The 23460-nt window shown below is 38.5% G+C and overlaps 1 protein-coding gene across 7 annotated transcripts in view; it reads right to left on the bottom strand.

Annotated features, from left to right (window-relative positions):
• Positions 1 to 543: 543 nt before the first annotated feature.
• ENOX1 (ecto-NOX disulfide-thiol exchanger 1) overlaps positions 544 to 23460 on the bottom strand; it is a 323624-nt gene continuing 300707 nt past the window's right edge. For 6 of the 7 annotated variants that reach the window (XM_082602436.1, XM_082602438.1, XM_082602437.1 and 3 more), the window contains one exon: positions 545 to 1493. In XM_082602436.1, coding sequence (XP_082458562.1) covers positions 1362 to 1493 — 132 coding nt within the window. In that variant the 3' untranslated portion in view covers positions 545 to 1361. Of the gene's footprint in view, positions 1494 to 23460 lie in introns of all 7 variants that reach the window. The other variant, XM_082602440.1, reaches the window with a different exon arrangement.

Below are 23460 nucleotides of genomic sequence, written 5' to 3'. Positions count from 1 at the left end.
AATTAATATCTTGAATACTTGTCTTTTTAAAATAATTTTTATGTAAGGAAGCAGGAAGGAGATACAATTTAAAGCCCTAGTCTACTTGTAATTAAAGAAGGGAAGCCCAAATTCTCTCTAAACTGTTGGTCCAAGTGTGAATTCTTTAATTCCTTTTCTAGCTTGTATGTATTCCAGAAAACATACAAATAAGTAAATCCAGGAATTAATAATATTAATTGGCTACTTTGTTCCTCTGCATGAGGACACAGAACAATGGTAAAATTTATGTTGATTACATTTGGATGTCATATCATCTTGGTATTTTCAAATACTATCTATCCTAATGCTGTATAATCTCCTTTTCTTAGTACTTTCCAGTTTATGATTTTTATATATTCCTGTTTGAAATAACGTTTTGTCTCAATGTCACTCATGCATTTATTTAATCATTTAAAAGTGATGGTCTGTGAGATGGGACTGAATAATGTGAAAAATATTTCTTAAGGAAGAATGAAAATATTTCAAAGAACAATTTGCAAAACCAATATGGTAGAAGTCATATTTATTGAAAAAAATTAATATCTTTGCTATAAAATTTGTAACAGGAATATGTACTGAATGTTTATTTTGATGCAGAAACCTGAATTTTATACCAAGTACAAGACAGTAGCACTAGTTTTTCTTTTATTTACATTTTATGAAAAGTGTTATGCAGTCCATGTTAAAAGAACTTATGATGGAGAATTGTTACATTAGAAAAATAATATTCTTGGTAAAGCATTCTCAAGGAGTCCAATCACATCTTCTGCCTCTTCAATAAGGCAGAAGTCCCTAGAACAGCATATAACTTAATTTACAAAATACAGTAACTGTTCAGACACATATTCAAGTTTTCTTTTGGTATGATTTTTTTTCCCTCACTGTAAAATTACTTTCTCTCTCTCTCTCTTTTTTTTTTTTTTTTACTAAAACAGAAAGACTTTCAGGAAAATGTCATTGAATGATTTCAGCTATAGATTACATATACAACAACTCTGTAGCCTAGCAACAACCATTGCCACACCATCATTAACTTTAAATATTTTACTTGGTGAGCTATTCTCAAATGTAGCATATTTTAAGGTTTTGCCATCATGACTGTGCAATCGTTGGTTTTCATAGCAAACAGATCTGTCACAGTATGAATCTTTGTTTTAGGGAACTGGTACACAATTATATTTCCACTCACAAGAGAACGCCACAGATGTAACTAAAGTCAGGCTCTGATGGCTCCATAAAGGTCCTGCGCTGGACCAGCCCCAAACCTCCTGGGCTCACACTGTACAGCCCTGGCTGGGTTCAGGCAGTTTCATATCCAGAGACTTTGCTGCTCTTCACAGTTAGGTAGTTTTAATTCCTTCAAAGGCACACAACTTCCACCTTTTTTCCAGCGTTGCTCCCACGCCTGTGAATTCCTGTTTAAACATGCGTGGCAACCTCATCAAAAGCATTTCGATTTCGTTTGCAGATATCTGTTTGTTAGAAAGGAAGAAAAATCACTTTTGGGGAACAAGGAGGCAGGGGGTTGAGTGAGGACATGCTTTCCCAATGAGACAAACATGTAGTTTCCTACTAGGCTGTAAAGTAATGTTCTTATAAAAGGAGCACAAGTTAAAGGGCTGAATGTGATTAGCTTCATCATCTCCTGGGCAGCTGGTGGGAGGGGGGCATGAGACAAGTGGGTGGAAAGTTTCAGGTTCACCCTTCGTATGGATGGCTACCTTACTGACAGCACTGTGCCTGAACAGCCCTCCCTAGATAAAAAAGGAGATGGGGTGGGATTTAAGATGGCTCAGAGCAAACTGATCACCACTTGGGGAAAGCTACCACTTCCCTGATACAAAGGGCAGCACTTTTATCTAACTTGGTGAGGGCCAGAGGGCATGTCGGTGGATTTCTTGCCACCCTAACTTTCTCTTAACTTTCACAGGGACCAGAAGACCATAAAGGTTTAGGAATAAAAATGAAACCCAGCACCCACAGCAATAAAAGTCTCAAGGTCCATCCAGTCATAAAACCCAGGTAGGTTTTTAAAATGCAGATTTTTTTTCTTCTCCCAACTTTTATTACATATATTTTTATATCAGTAATTCATTTTTTCTTAAATAAAGAACAAAACAACCACAACCCTTTTACTCTAATGCAGCCATTGCTCTTTATTTTTTCTTCTGTGTTTGAATCCTAATTCATGCATATATATAGGGATCTCAAATAGCAAGTTGACTGAGATCCTGGAAATGGAGGTCTGAGATTTCTGTTTAAATTCCATATCATACTATTGTTATGATCCAAATGACCCTACCAAGATAGTTTTTCTAAGTAAGTCTCAACAAGTGGGGATGACAACATTTAGTAAGGATGTGTGAAGACTACTGGCTTAGCACAGATTTGGGCACAGAGAAATGTTCAGTGAATAAGACCCCATTATTTTTCTTGGTACAATCACTGTATGGATATCATTTTACAGTCTATACTTTACTTTCCATTTAACAATTAAGAGAGACCAGGGACTTCCCTGGTGGTCCAGTGGTTAAGACTCTGCACTTCCGATGCAGGGGGTGTGGGTTCGACCCCTGGTCAGGGAACAAGGATCCCACACACACGTGCCATGTGGCAAAAAAACCCCAAAACAACCAATTAAGAGAGACCAAACAAACAACTGATACCACAGAAATACAAAAAACTGTAATAAAAGAATACTATGAACAATTATATACCAACAAATTGGACAACCTAGAAGAAATGGACAAGTTTCTAGAAACATACAACCCACCAAAACTGAATCAAGAAGAAATAGATATTTCGAACAGACTGATCACTAGAAATTAAATAGAGTCTGTAATTAAAAAAGAAAAAAAAAGCCTCCCTGCAAACAAAAGTCCAGGACTAGATAGATGGCTTCACTGGGCAATTCTACCAAACATACAAAGAAGAACTTATACTCATCTTTCTCAAACTCTTCCAAAAGATTGAAGAAGGAATACTCCTGAAGTCATTCTATGAAGCCACCATCACCCTGATACCAAAACCAGACAAAGACAATATAAAAAAAGAAAATTACAGGCCAATATCTTTGATGAATATAGATGCAAAAATTCTCAACAAAATACCAGCAAACTGAGTCAGAAGAGTAGATGGATGGCAAGGTGAGAAGGACTTATCTTGCCATGGCTGGCTTTGAAGACAGAGGTAGGCAGCCATGATTCAAGGAACACAGACAGCTTCTAGGAGCTGGACAAGGACTCCTGCCAGTGTTGCTGAGGCATCCTGCATTGCTCAGAATCCCAGTGGTTACCCAGTTGGTGCTGAAGGAAGTTCTGTTATGGATGCACAATTAGACTTCCTTATTACTACTGTGAAGGGGTGCTGTTGAGCCTGTTGATATGGCACTGGTTTGTAAAAAAAAAATCTATCAATCAGTAATTAAGAGTATGTACATCATGAAGATGGCAGAATAGAAGGACCTTGAGCTCACCTCCTGACATGAGCACACCAAAATCACAACTAACTGCTGAACAACCATTGATAAAAAAGACTGGAACCTACCAAAAAAGATATTCTAATCCAAAGACATAAAGAAGAAACTCAGCGAGATGGTAGAAGGGGCACACTTGCGAAATAATCAAATCCCATATCCCCTGGGTGGGCGACCCACAAACCGGAGAACAATTATATTGCAGAAGTGCTCCCACAGGAGTGAGAGTTCTGAGCTCCATGTCAGACTCCCCAGCCTGGGGGTCTGGCATTGGGAGGAGGACTGCCCAGAGCATTTGGCTTTGAAGGCCAGTGGGGCTTGAGTGCAGGAGCTCCACAGGACCAGAGGAAACAGAGACTCCATTCTTGGAGGGCCCACATGATTTCTTGTGTGCACCAAGACCCAGGGCAAAAGCAGTGACTCCATAGGAGCCTGGGTCAGACCTACCTGCTGGTCTTGGAGGGTCTCCTGGGGAGGCAGGGGGCAGCTGTGGCTCACTGTGGGGACAAGGACACTGGTGGAAGAGGTACTGGGGAATATTCATTGGCGTGAGCTCTCCTGGAGGCTGCCATTTTGGCACTAAGACCTGGCCCTAAGCGCCTGTAGGCTTCAGTGCTGGGACGCCTCAGGTGAAATGACCAACATGGCGGGAAGAGAGCCCCACCTGTCAGTGGACAGGCTGCCTAAAGACTTCCTGATCTCACAGCCACCTCTAGACATGCCCCTTGACATGGCCCTGCCCAGCAGAGGGCCAAGACCCAGCCCCACCCACCACCAGTGGGCAAGCATCAGCCCTTCCCACCAGGAAGCCTGCACAAGCCTCTAGGCCAGCCCCACCCACCAGGGGGCAGACATTAGAAGCAAGAGAACTAGGATCCAGCAGCATGCGGAACCAAGACAGCAAACGCAGATCAGAACCTACCCTGGGACCAGCTGGTCCCCTGGCCCTTTGGTGACAAGAAGGGAGTGTATTGCTGGGACACATAGGACATCCCCTACAGAGGGCCACTTCTCCAAGGTTAAGAAACATAACTAACCTTCCACATACATAAACATACACATAGAAATTTAGACAAAATGAGATGGCAGAGGGATATGCTTCAGATGAAGGAACAACATAAAACCCCAGAAGAACAACTAAGTGACGTGGAGATAGGCAATCTACCCGAGAAAGAATTCAGAGTAATCATTGCAAGGATGAGCCAAGAACTCAGGAAAAGAATGGATGCACAGAGCGAGAAGTTACGAGTTTTTAATAAAGAGTTAGAAAATGTAAAGAGCAACCAAACAGAGTTGAAGAATACAATAACTGAAATGAAAAACACTAGAAGGAATCAATAGCAGAATAAATGAAACAGAAGAATGGATAAGTGAGCTGGAAGACACAGTGGTGGAAATAATTGCCACAGAGAAGAATAAAGAAAAAATAATGAAAAGAAATGAGGACAGTTTAAGAGACCTCTGGGACAACATCAAATGCACCAACATTTGCATTATAGGGGTCCCAGAAGGAGAAGAGAGAGAGAAGGGGCCTGAGAAGATATTTGAAGCGAGAAAAGCTGAAAACTTCCCAGCATGGGGAAGGAAACAGTCACCTAAGTCCAGGAAGAGAGTTTCAGGCATGCCAAGAAACAGTAATCAAATTGACAAAAATTAAAGACAAAGAAAAAATATTAAATTGACAAGAGAAAAGCAACAAATAACATACAAAGGAATCCCCATAAGGTTATCAGCTGATTTTTCAGCAGAAATATTATGGGCCAGAAGGGAGTGGCACAATAGAATTAATGTGATGAAAGGGAAAAACCTACAACCAAGAATACTCTACCCAGCAAGGCTCTCATTCAGATTTGACAAAGGAATCCAAAGCTTTACAGTCAAGCAAACTCTAGAACTTAGCACCACCAAAGCAGCTTTAAAGAAATGCTAAAGAAACTTCTCCAGGTGGAAAGAAAAATGCCACAACTAGAAACAAGAAAATTACAAAATGGGAAAGCTCACTGGTAATGGCAAACATACAGTAAAGGTAGGAAATCATCTACACACAAATATGATATCTAAGCCAGTAATCATGAGGAGAGTACAAATGCAGGATATTTGAAACACATTTGGAATTAAGAGATCAGTGACTTAGAACAATTATGTACATATATATAGACTACTATATCAAAACCTCATGGTAACTGCAAACAAAAAAAAATCTATAGTAGATACACAGAAAAGAAAAAGGAGTCCAAACACAACACTAAAGACAGTCATCAAATCACAAGAGAACAAAAGAAGAAAGGAAGAAAAAAGACCTACAAAACCAAATCCAAAACAATTAACAAAATGGCAATAAGAACATACATGTTGATAACTACCGTATGTAAACGAATTAAATGTCCCAACCAAAAGACACAGACTGGCTGAATGAATACAAAAACAAGATCTGTTTATGAGCTGTCTACAAGAGATCCACTTCTCAGACCTAGAGACACATGCAGACTGAAAGTGAGGGGAGGGAAAAAAGGTATTCCCAAATGGAAATCAAAAGAAAGCTGGAGCAGCAATACTCACAGAAGACAAAATAGAGTTTAAAATAAATACTGTTACAAGAAACAAAGAAGGACACTACACAGGGATCAAGGGATCAATCCAAGAAGAAGATATAACAATTGTAAATATATATGCACCCAACATAGGAGCACCTCAATATATAAGGCAAATACTAACAGCCATAAAAGGAGAAATCAACAGTAACAGTGAGGGACTTTTCATCAATGGACAGATCATCCAGATAGAAAGTCAATAAGGAAATACAGGCCTTAAATGACACATTAGACCTGATGGACTTAATTGATATTTATAGAGGATTCCATCCAAAAGCATCAGAATACACTTTCTTCTCAAGTGCACATGGAACATTCTCCAGGATTGATTACATGTTGGGCCACAAAGCAAGCCTCAGTAAATTTAAGAAAAACTGAAATCATATCAAGCATCTTTTCCAAGCACAGCACTATGAGATTAGAAATCAACTACATGAAAAAACATAAACACGTGGAGGCTAAACAAGATACTACTAAATAACCAATGGATCACTGAAGAAATCAAAGAGGAAATAAAAAAAATACATAGAGATAAGTGAAAGCAAAAACATTACATTCTAAACCCTATGGGACACAGGAAAAAGAATTTTAAGAGGGAAGTTTATAGTGATACAAGCTTATCTCAGGGAACAACAACAAAAAAATCTCAAATAAACAACCTAACCTTACACCTAAAGCAACTAGAGAAGGAGGAACAAACAAAACCCAAAGTTAGTAGAAGGAAAGAAATCATAAAGAACAGAGCAGAAATAGAGACTAAGAAAACAGTAGAAAAGATCAATGAAACTAAAAGCTGGTTCTTTGAAAAGAAAAACAAAATTGATAAACTTTTAGCCAGACTCACCAAGAAAAAAAGAAGGCCCAAATCAATAAAATTAAAAATGAAAAAGGAGAAGTTACAACCAACACCACAGAGATACAGAGGATGAGACTAGTACGAGCAACTATACACCAATAAAATGGACAACCTAGAAGAAATAAACAAATTCTGAGGAAGGTACAATCTCCCAAGACTGAACCAGGAAGAAATGGAAAATTTGAACAGACCAATTACCAGTACTGAAATTGAATCAGTGATTAAAAGACTCCCAACAAACAGAAGTCCAGTGCCAGATGGCTTTGCAGGCAAATTCTACCAAACGTTTAGAGAAGAGTTAACACCTATCCTTCTGAAACTATTCCAAAGAATTGTAGAGGAAGGAACACTCCCAAACTCCCATCTATGAGGCCACCATCACCGTGATACCAAAATCAGACAAAAATACCACAAAAAAAGGAAACTACAGGCTAGTATCACTGATGAACATAGACGCAAAAATCCTCAACAAAATACTAGCAAACTAGGGGCAACTTAACCGGGAGAACGCACGGCGTGCCTAGGCTGGTGCAACGTCCTGCCGGACTCTGCCGCCGCAGGCTCACCCCGCATCCTCACCCATCCGTCCCCCCAGCCTGAGTAAGCCAGAGCCCCCGAAGCAGCTGCTCCTTTAACCCCATCCTGTCTGAGTGAAGAACAGACGCCCTCAGGCGACCTACGTGCAGAGGCGGGGGCTAAATCCAAAGCTGAGCAGAGGGAGCTGTGCAAACAGAGAAAGGGAAATCTCTCCTAGCAGCCTCAGGAGCAGCGGATTAAGTCTCCACAATCAACTTGATGTACCCTGCATCTGTGGAATACCTGAATAGACAACAAATCATCCCAAATTGAGGAGGTGGACTTTGAGAGCAAGATTTATTATTTTTTCCTCTTTTTGTGAGTGTGTATGTGTATGCTTCTGTGTGAGCTTTTGTCTGTGTAGCTTGGCTTTCACCATTTGTCCTAGGGTTCTATCCGTCCATTTTTTTGTTTTTTTTTCTTAAAAATTTTTTTTCTAATTATTTTTTATTTTGATAACTTTATTTTATCTTACTTTATTTTATCTTATCCCCTTCCTTCCTCCCTTCCTCCCTTCCTCCCTCCCTCTCTCTCTCTCTTTCTCTCTTTCACTTTCTCTCTTTCTCTCTTTCTTTCTTCCTTTCTTTCCACATTTTCTCCCTTTTATTCTGAGCTGTGTGGATGAAAGGCACTTGGTGCTGCAGCCAGGAGTCAGTGCTGTGTGCCTCTGATGTGGGAGAGCCAACTTCAGGACACTGGTCCACAAGAGACCTCCCAGCTCCACATAATATCAAATGGTGAAAATCTCCCAGAGATCTCCATCTCAACACCAGCACCCAGCTTCACTCAACGACCAACAAGCTACAGTGCTGGACACCCTATGCCAAACAACTAGCAAGACAGGAACACAACCCCACCCATTAGCAGAGACGCTGCCTAAAATCATAATAAGGCCACAGACACCCCAAAACACACCACCAGACATGGACCTGCCCACCAGAAAGACAAGATCCAGCATCATCCACCAGAACACAGGCACTGGTTCCCTCCACCAGTAAGCCTACACAACCCACTGAACCAACTTTAGCCACTGGGGACAGACACCAAAAACAACGGGAACTACGAACCTGCAGCCTGCAAAAAGGAGACCCCAAACATAGTAAGATAAGCAAAATGAGAAGACAGAAAAACACACAGCAGATGAAGGAGCAAGATAAAAGCCCACCAGACCTAACAAATGAAGAGGAAATAGGCAGTCTACCTGAAAAAGAATTCAGAATAATGATAGTAAAGATGATCCAAAATCATAGAAATAGAATAGAGAAAATGCAAGAAACAGTTAACAAGGACCTAGAAGAACTAAAGATGAAACAAGCAATGATGAACAACACAGTAAGTGAAATTAAAAATACTCTAGATGGGATCAATAGCAGAATAACTGAGGCAGAACAGATAAGTGACCTGGAAGATAAAATAGTGGAAATAACTACTGCAGAGCAGAATAAAGATAAAAGAATGAAAAGAACTGAGGACAGTCTCAGAGACCTCTGGGACAATATTTAAACGCACCAACATTCGAATTACAGGGGTTCCAGAAGAAGAAGAGAAAAAGAAAGGGACTGAGAAAATATTTGAAGGGATTATAGTTGAAAACTTCCCTAATGTGGGAAAGGAAATAGTTAATAAAATCTAGGAAACACAGACAGTCCCATACAGGATAAATACAAGGAGAAACGCACCAAGACACATATTAATCAAACTGTCAAAAATTAAATACAAAGAAAACATATTAAAAGCAGCAAATGAAAAACAACAAATAACACACAAGTGAATCCCCATAAGGTTAACAGCTGATCTTTCAGCAGAAACTCTGCAAGCCAGAAGGGACTGGAAGGACATATTTAAAGTGATGAAGGAGAAAAACCTACAACCAAGATTACTCTCCCAGCAAGGATCTCATTCAGATTTGATGGAGAAATTAAAACGTTTACAGACAAGTAAAAGCTGAGAGAGTTCAGCACCACCAAACCAGCTTTACAGCAAATGCTAAAGGAACTTCTCTAGGCAAGAAACACAAGAGAAGGAAAAGACCTACAATAACAAACCCAAAACAATTAAGAAAATGGGAATATGAACATACATATCGATAATTAATTACCTTAAATGTAAATGGACTAAATGCTCCCACCAAAAGACACAGACTGGCTGAATGGATACAAAATCAAGACCCATATATAGGCTGTCTACAAGAGACCCACTTCAGACCTAGAGACACATACAGACTGAAAGTAAGGGGATGGAAAAAGATACCCCATGCAAATGGAAACCAAAAGAAAGCTGGAGTAGCAATTCTCATATCAGACAAAATAGACTATAAAATTAAAACTATTACAAGAGACAAAGAAGGACACCACATGATGATCAAGGGATCCATCCAAGAAGAAAATATAACAATTGTAAATATTTATGCACCCAACATAGCACCTCAATACATAAGGCAAATACCAACAGCCATAAAAGGGGAAATTGACAGTAACACATTCATAGTGGGGACTTTAACACCCCACTTTCACCAATGGACAGATCATCCAAAATGAAAATAAATAAGGAAACACAAGCTTTAAATGATACATTAAACAAGATGGACTTAATTGATGTTTATAGGACATTCCATCCAAAAACAACAGAATACATATTTTTCTCAAGTGCTCATGGAACATTCTCCAGGATTGATCATATCTTGGGTCACAAATCAAGCCTTGGTAAATTTAAGAAAACTGAAATTGTATCAAGTATCTTTTCCGACCACAACGTTATGAGACTAGATATCAATTACAGGAAAAGATCTGTAAAAAATACAAACATATGGAGGCTAAACAATACACTACTTAATAACAAACTGATCACTGAAGAAATCAAAGAGGAAATCAAAAAATACCTAGAAACAAATGACAATGGAGACACGACAACCCCAAACCTATGGGAGGCAGCAAAAGCAGTTCTAAGAGGGAAGTTTATAGCAATAGAATCCTACCTTAAGAAACAGGAAACATCTCGAATAAACAACCTAACCTTGCACCTAAAGCAATTAGAGAAAGAAGAACAAAAAAACCCCAAAGTTAGCAGAAGGAAAGAAATCATAAAGATCAGATCAGAAATAAATGAAAAAGAAATGAAGGAAGCGATAGCAAAGATCAATAAAACTAAAAGCTGGTTCCTTGAGAAGATAAACAAAATTGATAAACCATTGGCCAGACTCTTCAAGAAAAAAAGGGAGAAGACTCAAATCAATAGAATTAGAAATGAAAAAGGAGAAGAACTGACACTGCAGAAATACAAAAGATCATGAGAGATTACTACAAGCAACTCTATGCCAATAAAATGGACAACCTGGAAGAAATGGACAAACTCTTAGAAATGCACAACCTACCAAGACTGAATCAGGAAGAAACAGAAAATATGAACAGACCAATCACAAGCACTGAAATTGAAACTGTGATTAAAAATCTTCCAACAAACAAAAGCCCAGGACCAGATGGCTTCACAGGAGATTTCTATCAAACATTTAGAGAAGAGCTAATACCTTTCCTTCTCAAACTCTTCCAAAATATAGCAGAGCAAGGATCACTCCCAAACTCATTATCTGAGGCCACCATCACCCTGATACCAAAACCAGACAAGGATGTCACAAAGAAAGAAAACTACAGGCCAATATCACTGATGAACATAGATGCAAAAATTCTCCACAAAATACTAGCAAACAGAATCCAACAGCACATTAAAAGGATCATACACCATGATCAAGTGGGGTTTATTCCAGGAATGCAAGGATTCTTCAATATATGCAAATCAATCAACGTGATACACCATATTAACAAATTGAAGGAGAAAAACCATATGATCATCTCAGTAGATGCAGAGAAAGCTTTCAACAAAATTCAACATCCATTTATGATAAAAACCCTGCAGAAAGGAGGCATAGAGGGAACTTTCCTCAACATAATAAAGGCCATATGTGACAAACCCACAGCCAACATCGTCCTCAATGGTGAAAAACAAACCATTTCCACTAAGATGAACAGGACAAGGTTGCCCACTCTCACCACTCTTATTCAATATACTTCTGGAAGTTTTAGCCACAGCAATCAGAGAAGAAAAAGAAATAAAAGGAATCCAAATTGGAAAAGAAGAAGTAAAGCTGTCACTGTTTGCAGATGACATGATACTATACATAGAGAATCCTAAAGATGCTACCAGAAAACTACTAGAGCTAATCAATGAATTTGGTAAAGTAGCAGGATACAAAATTAATGCACAGAAATCTCTGGCATTCCTGTACACTAATGATGAAAAATCTGAAAATGAAATCAAGAAAACACTCCCATTTACCACTGCAACAAAAAGAATAAAATATCTAGGAATAAACCTACCTAAGGAGACAAAAGACCTGTATGCAGAAAATTATAAGACACTGATGAAAGAAATTAAAGATGATACAAAAGATGGAGAGATATACCATGTTCTTGGATTGGAAGAATCAACATTCTGAAAATGCCTCTACTACCCAAAGCAATCTGCAGATTGAATTCAATCCCTATCAAACTACCACTGGCATTTTACACAGAAGTAGAACAAAAAATTGCACAAGTTGTATGGAAACACCAAAGACCCCGAATAGCCAAAGCAATCTTGAGAAAGAAAAACGGAGCTGGAGGAATCAGGCTCTCTGACTTCAGACTGTACCACAAAGCCACAGTAATCAAGACAGTATGGTACTGGCACAAAAAGAGAAATATAGATCAGTGGAACAGGATAGAAAGCCCAGAGATAAACCCACGCACATATGGTCACCTTATCTTTGATAAAGGAGGCAGGAATGTACAGTGGAGAAAGGACAGCCTCTTCAATAAGTGGTGCTGGAAAGACTGGACAGGTACCTGTAAAAGTATGAGATTAGATCACTCCCTAACACCATACACAAAAATAAGCTCAAAATGGATTAAAGACCTAAATGTAAGGACAGAAACTATCAAACTCTTAGAGGAAAACACAGGCAGAACACTCTATGACATAAATCACAGCAAGTTCCTTTTTGACCCACCTCCTAGAGAAATGGAAATAAAAACAAAAATAAACAAATGGGACCTAATGAAATTTCAAAGCTTTTGCACAGCAAAGGAAACCATAAACAAGACCAAAAGACAATGCTCAGAATGGGAGAAAATATTTGCAAATGAAGCAACTGACAAAGGATTAATCTCCAAAATTTACAAGCAGCTCATGCAGCTCAATAACAATAAACCAAACAACCCAATCCAAAAATGGGCAGAAGACCTAAACAGACATTTCTCCAAAGAAGATATACAGATTGCCAACAAACACATGAAAGAATGCTCAACATCATTAATCATTAGAGAAATGCAAATCAAAACTACAATGAGATATCATCTCACACCAGTCAGAATGGCCATCATCAAAAAAATCTACAAACAATAAATGCTGGAGAGGGTGTGGAGAAAAGGGAACCCTCTTGCACTGTTGGTGGGAATGTGAATTGGTACAGCCACTATGGAGAACAGTATGGAGGTTCCTTAAAAAGCTACAAATAGAACTACCATATGACCCAGCAATCCTACTACTGGGCATATACCCTGAGAAAACCATAATTCAAAAAGAGTTATGTACCAAAATATTCATTGCAGCTCTATTTACAATAGCCAGGAGATGGAAACAACCTGTGTCCATCATTGGATGAATGGCTAAAGAAGATGTGTCACATATATACAATGGAATATTACTCAGCCATAAAAAGAAATGAAATTGAGCTATTTGTAATGAGGTGGATGGACCTAGACTCTGTCATACAGAGTGAAGGAAGTCAGAAAGAGAAAGACAAATACCGTATGCTAACACATATATATGGAATTTAAGAAGGATAAAAAAATGTCATGAAGAACCTAGGGGTAAGACGGGAATAAAGACACAGACCTAGTAGAGAATGGGCTTGAGGATATGGGTGGGGGGAAGGGTAAGCTGGGGCAAAGTGAGAGAGTGGCATGGACATATATACACTACCAAACGTAAAATAGATAGCTAGTGGGAAGCAGCTGCATAGCACAGGGAGATCAGCTCGGTGCTTTGTGACCACCTAGAGGGGTGGGATAGGGAGGGTGGGAGGGAGGGAGACGCAAGAGGGAAGAGATATGGGAACATATGTATATGTATAACTGATTCACTTTGTTATAAAGCAGAAACTAACACACCATTGTAAAGCAATTATACTCCAATAAATATGTTAAAAAATACTAGAAAACTGACTCCAACAATACATTAAAAGGATCATACACCATAATCAAGAGGGATTTATCCCAGGGATCAAGGGGCTTTTCAATATCCACAAATCAATAAGTGTGATACACCATATTAAAAAATTGAATAGAAAACATATGATCATCTCAATAGATGTAGAAAAAGCTTTTGATAAAAATTCAACACCCATTTATGATAAAAACTCTCCAGAAAGTGGGCACAGAGGAAACTTATCTCAAAATAATAAAGGCCATATATGACAAACTCACAGCTAACATCATACTCACTGGTGAAAAGCTGAAAGCATTTCCTGTAAGATCAGGAACAAGACAAGGATGTCCACTCTCGCCATTTTTATTCAACAGTTTTGGAAGTCCTAGCCATAGCAATCAGAGAAGAAAAAGAAATAAAAGACTTCTTTTCCAAATTGGAAAAGAAGTAAAACGGTTATATTTGCAGATGACATGATACTGTACATAGAAAATCTTACAGATGCTACCAGGAAAGTATTTACTAAACCTCATCAATGAATTTGGTAAAGTCTCAGGATACGAAATTAATACACAGAAATCTGTTGCATTTCTATACAGTAACAACAAAATATCAGAAAGAGAAATTAAAGATATAATCCCATTTACCATCACACCAGAAAGAATAAAATACCCTGGAATAAACCTACCTAAGGAGCCAAAAGACCTGTACACTGAAAACTGTTAAGATGCTGATGGAAGAAATTGAAGATGACACAGATTGAAAGATATACTGTGTTCTTGGATTGGAAGGATCAATATTGTCCAAATGACTATACCATGTAAGACAATCTATAGATTCTACACAATCCCTATCAAATTACTAATGGCATTTTTCACAGAACTAGAAGAAATATTTAAAAATTTTATGGAAACACAAAAGACCCCGAATAGCCAAAACAATCTTGAGAAAGAAAAATGGAGTTGGAGGAATCAGGCTCCCTGACTTCAGACTATACTACAAAGCTACAGTCATCAAAACAGTATGGTACTGGCACAAAAAGAGAAATATAGATCAATGGAACAGGATAGAACGCCTGGAAATAAGCCCACACACCTATGGTCAATTAATCTACAACAAAAGAGGCAAGAATATACAATGAAGAAAAGAGTCTTTTTAATAAGTGGTGCTGGGAAAACTGGGCAGCTACATGTAAAAAAATGAAATTAGAACATTCTCTAACACCATACACAAAAATAAACTCAAATGGATTAAAGACCTGAATGTACAACTGGATACTATAAAACTCCTAGAGGAAAACATAGGCAGAACACTCTCTGACATAAATTGCAGCAATATTTTTTTTTTATCTCTCTCCTAGAGTAATGGAAATAAAAACAAAAATAAATAGGACCTCATCAAACTTAAAAGCTTTTGCATAGCACAGGAAGCCATATACAAAATGAAAAGACAACCTACAGAATGGGAGAAAATATTTACAAACAATGCAACTGACAAGGGATTAATCTCCAAAATACACAAACAGCTCATACAACTCAATAACAAAAAATCAACCCAATCAAGAAATGTGTAAAAGATCTAAATAGACATTTTTTCCAAAGAAGATATACAGGTGGCCAAAAGACATATGGAACCATACTCAACTTTGCTAATTATTAGACAAATGCAACAAAGCTACAATGAGGTACCACTTCACACCAGTCAGAATGGCCATCATTAAAAACTCTACAAACGGGCTTCCTTGGTGGTGCAGTGGTTGAGAGTCCACCTGTCAATGCAGGGGACACAGGTTCAAGCCGTGGTCTGGGAGGATCCCATGTGCCGTGGAGCAACTAATAAGCCCATGCACCACAACTACTGAGCCTGTGCTCTAGAGCCCACGCACCACAACTACTGAACCCACGTGCCACAACCACTGAAACCCACACGTCTAGAGCCATGCTTTGCAACAAGAGAAGCCATTGCAATGAGAAGCCTGTGCACCTCAATGAAGACTAGCCTCTGCTTGCCTCAACTAGAGAAAGCCCACGCGCAGCAACGAAGACCTAACACAGCCAAAAATAAAATAAATAAATTAAAAACAAACTCTATAAGTAACAAATGGTGGAGAGGATGTGGAGAAAAGGGAACCCTCCTACATTGTTGGTGGGAATGTAAGTTGATACAGCCACTATGGAAAACAGTATGGAGGTTCCTTAAAAAACTAAAAATAGAGCTACCACATGATCCTGCAATCTCACTCCTGGGCATATATCTGAAGAAAACTATAATTTGAAAAGATACGTGCACTGCATTTTTCATAGCGGGACTATTTACAAGAGCTAAAACATGGAAGCAACCTAAATGTCCATTGAAGATGTCCATTGTCCATTACGAAGATGTGGTATATTTATACAATGGAATATTACTCAGCCATAAAAAAGAATGAAATAATGCCATTTGCAGCAACATGGATGGACTTAGAGTTTATCAGACTATGTGAAGTAAGCCAGACAAAGACAAATATCATAAGATATTGCTTATATGAGGAATCTAAAAAAAATGATACAAATGAACTTATATAAACAACAGAAATAGACTCACAGATATAGAAAAACTTATGGTTACCAAAGGGGAAGTGAGGGGAAAGGATAAATTAGGAGTTTGGGATTAACATATACACACTACTATATATAAATATATAACCAACAAAGACGTACTGTAAAGCACAGGGAACTATACTCAATGTTTTGTAATAACCTATAAGGAAAAAGAATCTGAAAAAGAATAGATATATATCTGTGTAACTGAATCACGTTCCTGTACACCTGAAACTAATACAACACTGTAAATCAACTATACTGCAATAAAAAAAATAACAAAAAAGTTATCAAATGAAATCCAGGAATGCATAGAAAAGATCATACCCCATGATCAAGCTGAATTCATCACAGGGTCACAAGAATGGTTCAGTATACACAAATCAAACAATGTGATACACCACATCAACAAAAGAAAAGACAGAAACCACATGATCATCTCAAAAGATGCAGAAAAAGCACTTGATAAAATTCAGTATACATGGATAAAGAAGATTTGGCACATATATACAATAGAATATTACTCAGCCATAAAATGAAATGAAATTGAGTTATTTGTAGTGAGGTGGATGGATGTAGAGTATGTCATAAGAGTGAAGTAAATCAGAAAGAGAGAAACAAATACCGTATGCTAACACATATATATGGAATCTGAAAAAAAAAAAAAAGGTTCTGAAGAACCTAGGGGCAGGACAGGAATAAAGATGCAGATGTAGAGAATGGACTTGAGGACATAGGGATGAGGAAGGGTAAGCTGGGACAAAGTGAGAGAGTGGCATGGACATATATACACTACCAAATGTAAAATAGATACCTAGTGGTAAGCAGCCACATAGCACAGGGAGATCAGCACGGTGCTTTGTGACCACCTTGAGGGGTGAGATAGGGAGGGTGGGAGGGAGGCAAGAGAGAGGAGATATGGGGATATATGTATATGTATAGCTGATTCACTTTGTTATAAAGCAGAAACTAACACACTATTGTAAAGCAATTATACTCCAATAAAGATGTTAAAAATATATATATATGAAGAAAAAAACCCAAATACCTAAAAACTTAATGGCATAAAAAAATTTCAGTATCCATTTATGATAAAAACTGTTACCAAAGTGGGTATAGAAGGAACATATCTTAACATAATAAAAGCTATTCATGACAAACCCACAGCCAACATAATTCTCAATGGTGAAATGGTGAAAGCCTTCCTGCTCAAATCTGGAACAGGGCAAAGATGCCCACTCTCACCACTTATATTCAACATAGTATTGCAAGTCCTATCCACAGCAGTCAGACAAGTAAAAGAAATAAAACGTATCCAAATTGGAAGAGAAGAAGTAAAATTGTCATTGTATGCAGATGACATGATACTATATATAGAAAACCCTAAAATATCCACACAAAACTATCAGAACTGATAAAATAATTCAGTAAAGTAGCAGAATACAAGATTAACATACAGAAATATGTTGCATTTCTTTACTTTACACTAACAATGAAATATCAGAAAGGGAGGGTAAAAAAAATCCCTTTAAAAATCACATCAAAAAAACCCCCAAAAAACTTAGGAATAAACCTGACTAAGGAGGTGAAAGACTTATGTGCTGAGAATTATAAGACACTGATAAAGGAAATTGAAGAGGATTCAAAGAAACAGAAAGATATCCCATGCTCTTGGATTGGAAGAATTAGTACTGTTAAAATGGCCACGGTGGGGCTTCCTTGATGGTGCAGTGTTTGAGAGTCCGCCTGCCGATGCAGGGGACACGGGTTCGTGCCCTGGTCTGGGAAGATCCCACTTGCCGCGGAGTGGCTAGGCCCGTGAGCCATAGCCGCTGAGCCTGTGCATCCGGAGCCTGTGCTCCATAACGGGAGAGGCCACAACAGTGAGAGCCCGCATACAGCAAAAAAATTTAAGAAATGGCCATGGTAACCAAAGCCATCTACAGATTTAATGTGAACCCTATCAAGTTACTCATGACATTTTTCACAGAACTAGAACAAAGAATCCTAAAGTTTATATTGGAACCATAAAAGACTCAGAATTGCCAAAGCAATCCTGAGGGAAAAAGAACAAAGCAGGAGGCATAACCCTCCCAGACTTCAGACAATACTACAAAGCTACAGTAATCAAAATGCATGGTATTGACACAAAAATAGACATATGGATCAATGGAACAGAATAGAGAGCCCAGAAATAAACCCACACACCTATGGTCAATTAATCTTTGACAAAGGAGGCAAGAATATACAATGGAGGAAAGACAGTCTCTTCAGCAAGTGGTGTTGGGAAAGCTGGACAGCCTCATGGAAGTCAACGAAGTTAGAATACTCCCTCACACCATACACAAAAATAAACTGAAAATGGCTTAAAGACTTAAATATTAGACATGACACCATAAAACTCCTAGGAGAGAACATAGGCAAAACATTCTCTGACATAAATTGTACCAATGTTTTCTTAGGTCAGTCTCCCAAGGCAACAGAAATAAAAAGCAAAAATAAACAAATGGGACCTAATTAAACTCAAAAGCTTTTGCACAGTAAAGGAAATGATGAACAAAATGAAAAGACAACCTACAGAATGGGAGAAAATATTTGCCAATGATGTGACCAACAAGGGCTTAATTTCCAAAATATACAAACAGCTCATCCAACTCAATAACAAAAAAACCAAACAACCCAATCAAAAAATGGGCAGAAGACCTAAATAGACATTTCTCCAAAGAAGGCATACAGATGGCCAATAGGCACATGGAATGATGTTCAACATTGCTAATTATTAGAGAAAATGGAAATCAAAGCTACAATGAGGTACCACCTCACACCGGTCAGAATGGCCATCATTAAAAACTCTACAAATAACAAATGCTGGAGACGGTTTGGAGAAAAGGGAACCCTCCTACACTGCTGGTGGGAATGTAAATTGGTATAGCCACTATGGAAAACACTATGGAGTTTCATTAAAAAACTAAAAATAGAGCTACCACATGATCCTGCATTCCCATTTCTGGGCATATATCTGGAGGAAACCATAATTCGAAAAGATACATGCACCTTAATGTTCATAGCATCACTGTTTACAATAGCCAAGACATGGAAGCAACCTAAGTGTCCATTGACAGATGAATGGATGAAGAAGATGTGGTACATATATACCATGAAATACTACTCAGCCATAAAAAAGAATGAAATAATGCCATTTGCAGCAGCATAGATGGACCTAGAGATCATCACACTCAGAAAGAGATAGACAAAAGCCATCTATCATTTATATGTGGAATATAAAATGTGACACAGATGAACTTATTTACAAAACAGAAACAGACAGACATAGAAAAGAAACTTATGGTTACCAAAGGGAAAGGGGGTGGGGGAGGGATAAATGAGGAGTTTGGGATTAGCAGATACAAACTACTATATATAAAATAGATAAACAAGGTCCTACTGTATTGCACAAGGAACTGTATTCAGTATCCTATAATAAACCATAATGGAAAAGAATATGAAAAAGAATATGTATAGATGTGTATAACTGAATCACTTTGCCGTACACCAGAAACTAACACAACATTGTAAATCAACTATATACCTCAGTTAAAAAAAAAACGACAAGGGAGACTAAATAGACCAGGAAGTCAAATTAACTGTTCATACAATATGCACATCAAAAAGATTTTACATGATACAGTCAATTTTCCTAGGCCTATGAAACAAAACTTTAGTTAAATAGAGGCAGTCCTGAAAGTTGAAATCAATTGTATTCTAAAATTTTTATATGAATTGTTTTGAAATCTGAATGTATTTTTCCATAAAGTCATGTTAACAGGGTTATTAGATTCCCATGTCAACTCACAAAAGATTCATAATGAATTTGAAAAAGTAAGTTTTCTTTCAGTGAGCAATGTCCAAAGCATCTTCACCAGTATCCTGAGTTCCTTCTCACAACAATCCTGGAATATATATGGGACAGACATTATGATCTGTCTTCGTGTTGTAGCTGAGAAAACTGAGTGAGCTACAGAGGGTCGAGTGTTATATCAGAGAAAGAACTGGGGAAGAGTTCACCACATGTGGACTGGCCCCTGGCATTGTTTTGCTCTAAATGCTCCCCATGATTGTCAGAAGCTGTGAGTGAAGAACCAGGGGTATAGTGCATTCTTCCTAAGTATCAGTCACCTGGGGCACCTCACTCTGTATGACAGACTCTAGGTCCATCCACCTTACTACAAATAACTCAATTTCGTTTCCTTTTATGGCTGAGTAGTATTCCATTGTATATATGTGCCACATCTTCTTTATCCATTCATCTGTTGATGGACACTTAGGCTGCTTCCGTGTCCTGGCTATTGTAAATAGAGCTGCAATGAACATTTTGGTACATGACTATTTTTGAATTATGGTTTTCTCAGTGTGTATGCCCAGTAGTGGGACTGCTGGGTTGTATGGTAGTTCTATTTGTAGTTTTTTAAGGAACCTCCATACTGTTCTCCATAGTGGCTGTATCAATTTACAAATACCGTATGTTAACACATATATATGGAATCTAAGGAAAAAAAAAAAGGTAATGAAGAACCTAGGGGTAAGACGGGAATAAAGACACAGACCTACTAGAGCATGGACTTGAGGATATGGGGAGGGGGAAGGGTAAGCTGGGGCAAAGTGAGAGAGTGGCATGGACATATATACCCTACCAAATGTAAAATAGATAGCTAGTAGGAAGTAGCCGCATAGCACAGGGAGATCAGCTCAGTGCTTTGTGACCACCTAGAGGGGTGGGATAGGGAGGGTGGGAGGGAGGGAGACGCAAGAGGGAAGAGATATGGGAACATATGTACATGTATAACTGATTCACTTTGTTATAAAGCAGAAACTAACACACCATTGTAAAGCAATTATACTCCAATAAAGATGTTAAAAAAAAAAGAAAGAAGGAAAAAATGGAGAAAAGGAGGGAGGTGGGGAGGGAGGAAGAAACCTTTTAAATTCCCCAGCCCAGCAATAACACCGGCAGGTTCAACTCTAAGCTTTTTCTAAATGTATCTGCATATTGACCACTGGGTAGCCTGCTGTTTTCCTCAACAATTGTCCTCTGTAAGGCTCTCTGCGTAAACCAATATGTATGTAAATATCGTGTGTGTTGGCAGTAAAGTGTTCTATGTTAAGAATACACCACAATTTGTGGGCTTCCCTGGTGGCGCAGTGGTTGAGAGTCCGCCTGCCGATGCAGGGGACACGGGTTCGTGCCCCGATCCCGGAAGATCCCACATGCCGCGGAGCGGCTGGGCCCGCGAGCCATGGCCGCGGAGCCTGTGTGTCTGGAGCTTGTGCTCCGCAACGGGAGAGGCCACAGCAGTGAGAGGCCCGTGTACAGAAAAAAAAAAAAAAAAAAAAAAAAAAAAAAAAAAAAAAAAAAAAAGAATACACCACAATTTGTATTTAACTGATTTAAAAAAAAAAAAAAAAAGCACATTCCCTAGCCTCTTATCTGGAGTCTCTAATTCTGCCCAGTGTGGGGGTGTACCCAGATTATTGTTAATAATTGCCCTGGGTCAGGCATATTTGGGTTTACATTGAGGATTTAAATCAGATACGCTTGAATTTGCACCTGGGCTAGGCCTCGAGCAAGCTGTCTGACCTTGGGCAAGTCATTTAATAGCTGTAATTCTCAGTTTCTTCATGTGTATAATAGAAATAAAAACATCTCTTTCAGTGTAATTGTGAGGATTGTTTGTAAAATGTAACACAGGGCCTGGCACAAATACAATTTCTCTATATATCTGCCTTAGGCGATGCTGATCAAATACACATTAACATGCTTTGTGACCGCCTGGAGGGGTGGGATAGGGAGGGTGGGAGGGAGACGCAAAAGGGAGGGGATATGGAAACATATGTATATGTATAACTGATTAAATTTGTTATAAGGCAAAAAATTTAAAAATAAATAAATAAATTAATTAATTAAAAAAAAAAAAAGAAAAAGGAAGGATTTCCTAGACTTGGTAAGAAAGAAGGAGGGTATTATATTAAATGCAGAAAGGGCAGAGCATATGGAAAGATAAGGAGAAGAAAACATTGAAAAAGTTAAAAGAAACTCAACAAATTAGTTGAAAGTAAAAAATATGTGTTATGAAACAGCAGGGGATGACATCAGAAAAATAAATTAGGGCTGGATTTATGTGAGTCTTGAATGCCAAATTAAGAATATGAGACAATAAAAACACAAACCATTATAATCATATCATATTGATATTTTTCCACCTGTTCTCTTGCATTTCTGCTTGATTTAATCATACAATTGTTTCTGATACTGTTCTTGCGTAAGAAGGTGGTTATTATATTTTTTAAAAGTGAACAAATTAAAACCCATCATTAATTCAACAAGAAAAAAAAAAATACACATTAACAATCAAACCTTTTGTGGTAGATGTGTCAAGCCCTGTGTTCATAAGCCAAAGAAAACAAGTACAGAGAAGTGTGTGGTCAAACCCAGTTTTTAGTTGGTCCAGAAGGCAGTTTTCCTTAAGCTTTGTGAAGTCAAGGTATTCTCTTAACAAGCTCCCTTTTTTCTTTTGGAGGACAGTACAGGTCATCTACAGTAGGTTCCAGTCCCCAAATTCAAGTGATACCCCTGGGATAAGCAGTCTTTTTCCAGATCAAGCAGAGGCCATAGAGAAACTGACAGATGGAAGGAACAGCCATCCCACCACACACTTGTTTCCAGTATAGCTATCACCTTTTTTTTGAAAAGTGGGGAAGAAGCCTCATACTGTTCATTAGGAAGGGGAGAAAAAGCTGAATTCTCGAGGGGAAAATAAAGATCTGATTTAAAGCTAATGGCTTTGTAGGAGGCCAGCTGGGGTTAGGTCAGGCCATCCCACCTAGCAGTCCTGCAGCTGATTGTAAAAAGTGTAACATCTAGGGCTTCCCTGGTGGCGCAGTGGTTGAGAGTCTGCCTGCTGATGCAGGCGACACAGGTTCGTGCCCTGGTCCAGGAAGATCCCACATGCTGCGGAGCGGCTGGGCCCATGAGCCGTGGCCACTGAGCCTGCGTGTCCGGAGCCTGTGCTCCACAACGGGAGAGGCCACAACAGTGAGAGGCCCGCGTACCGCCAAAAAAAAAGT

This window comes from Mesoplodon mirus (genome assembly GCF_964341445.2).
Source record: "Mesoplodon mirus genome assembly, chromosome: 17".
NCBI lineage: Eukaryota > Metazoa > Chordata > Mammalia > Artiodactyla > Ziphiidae > Mesoplodon > Mesoplodon mirus.
The sequence above is the reverse complement of the archived record's forward strand: the minus strand, read 5'-3'. Positions and strand labels throughout refer to the sequence as shown.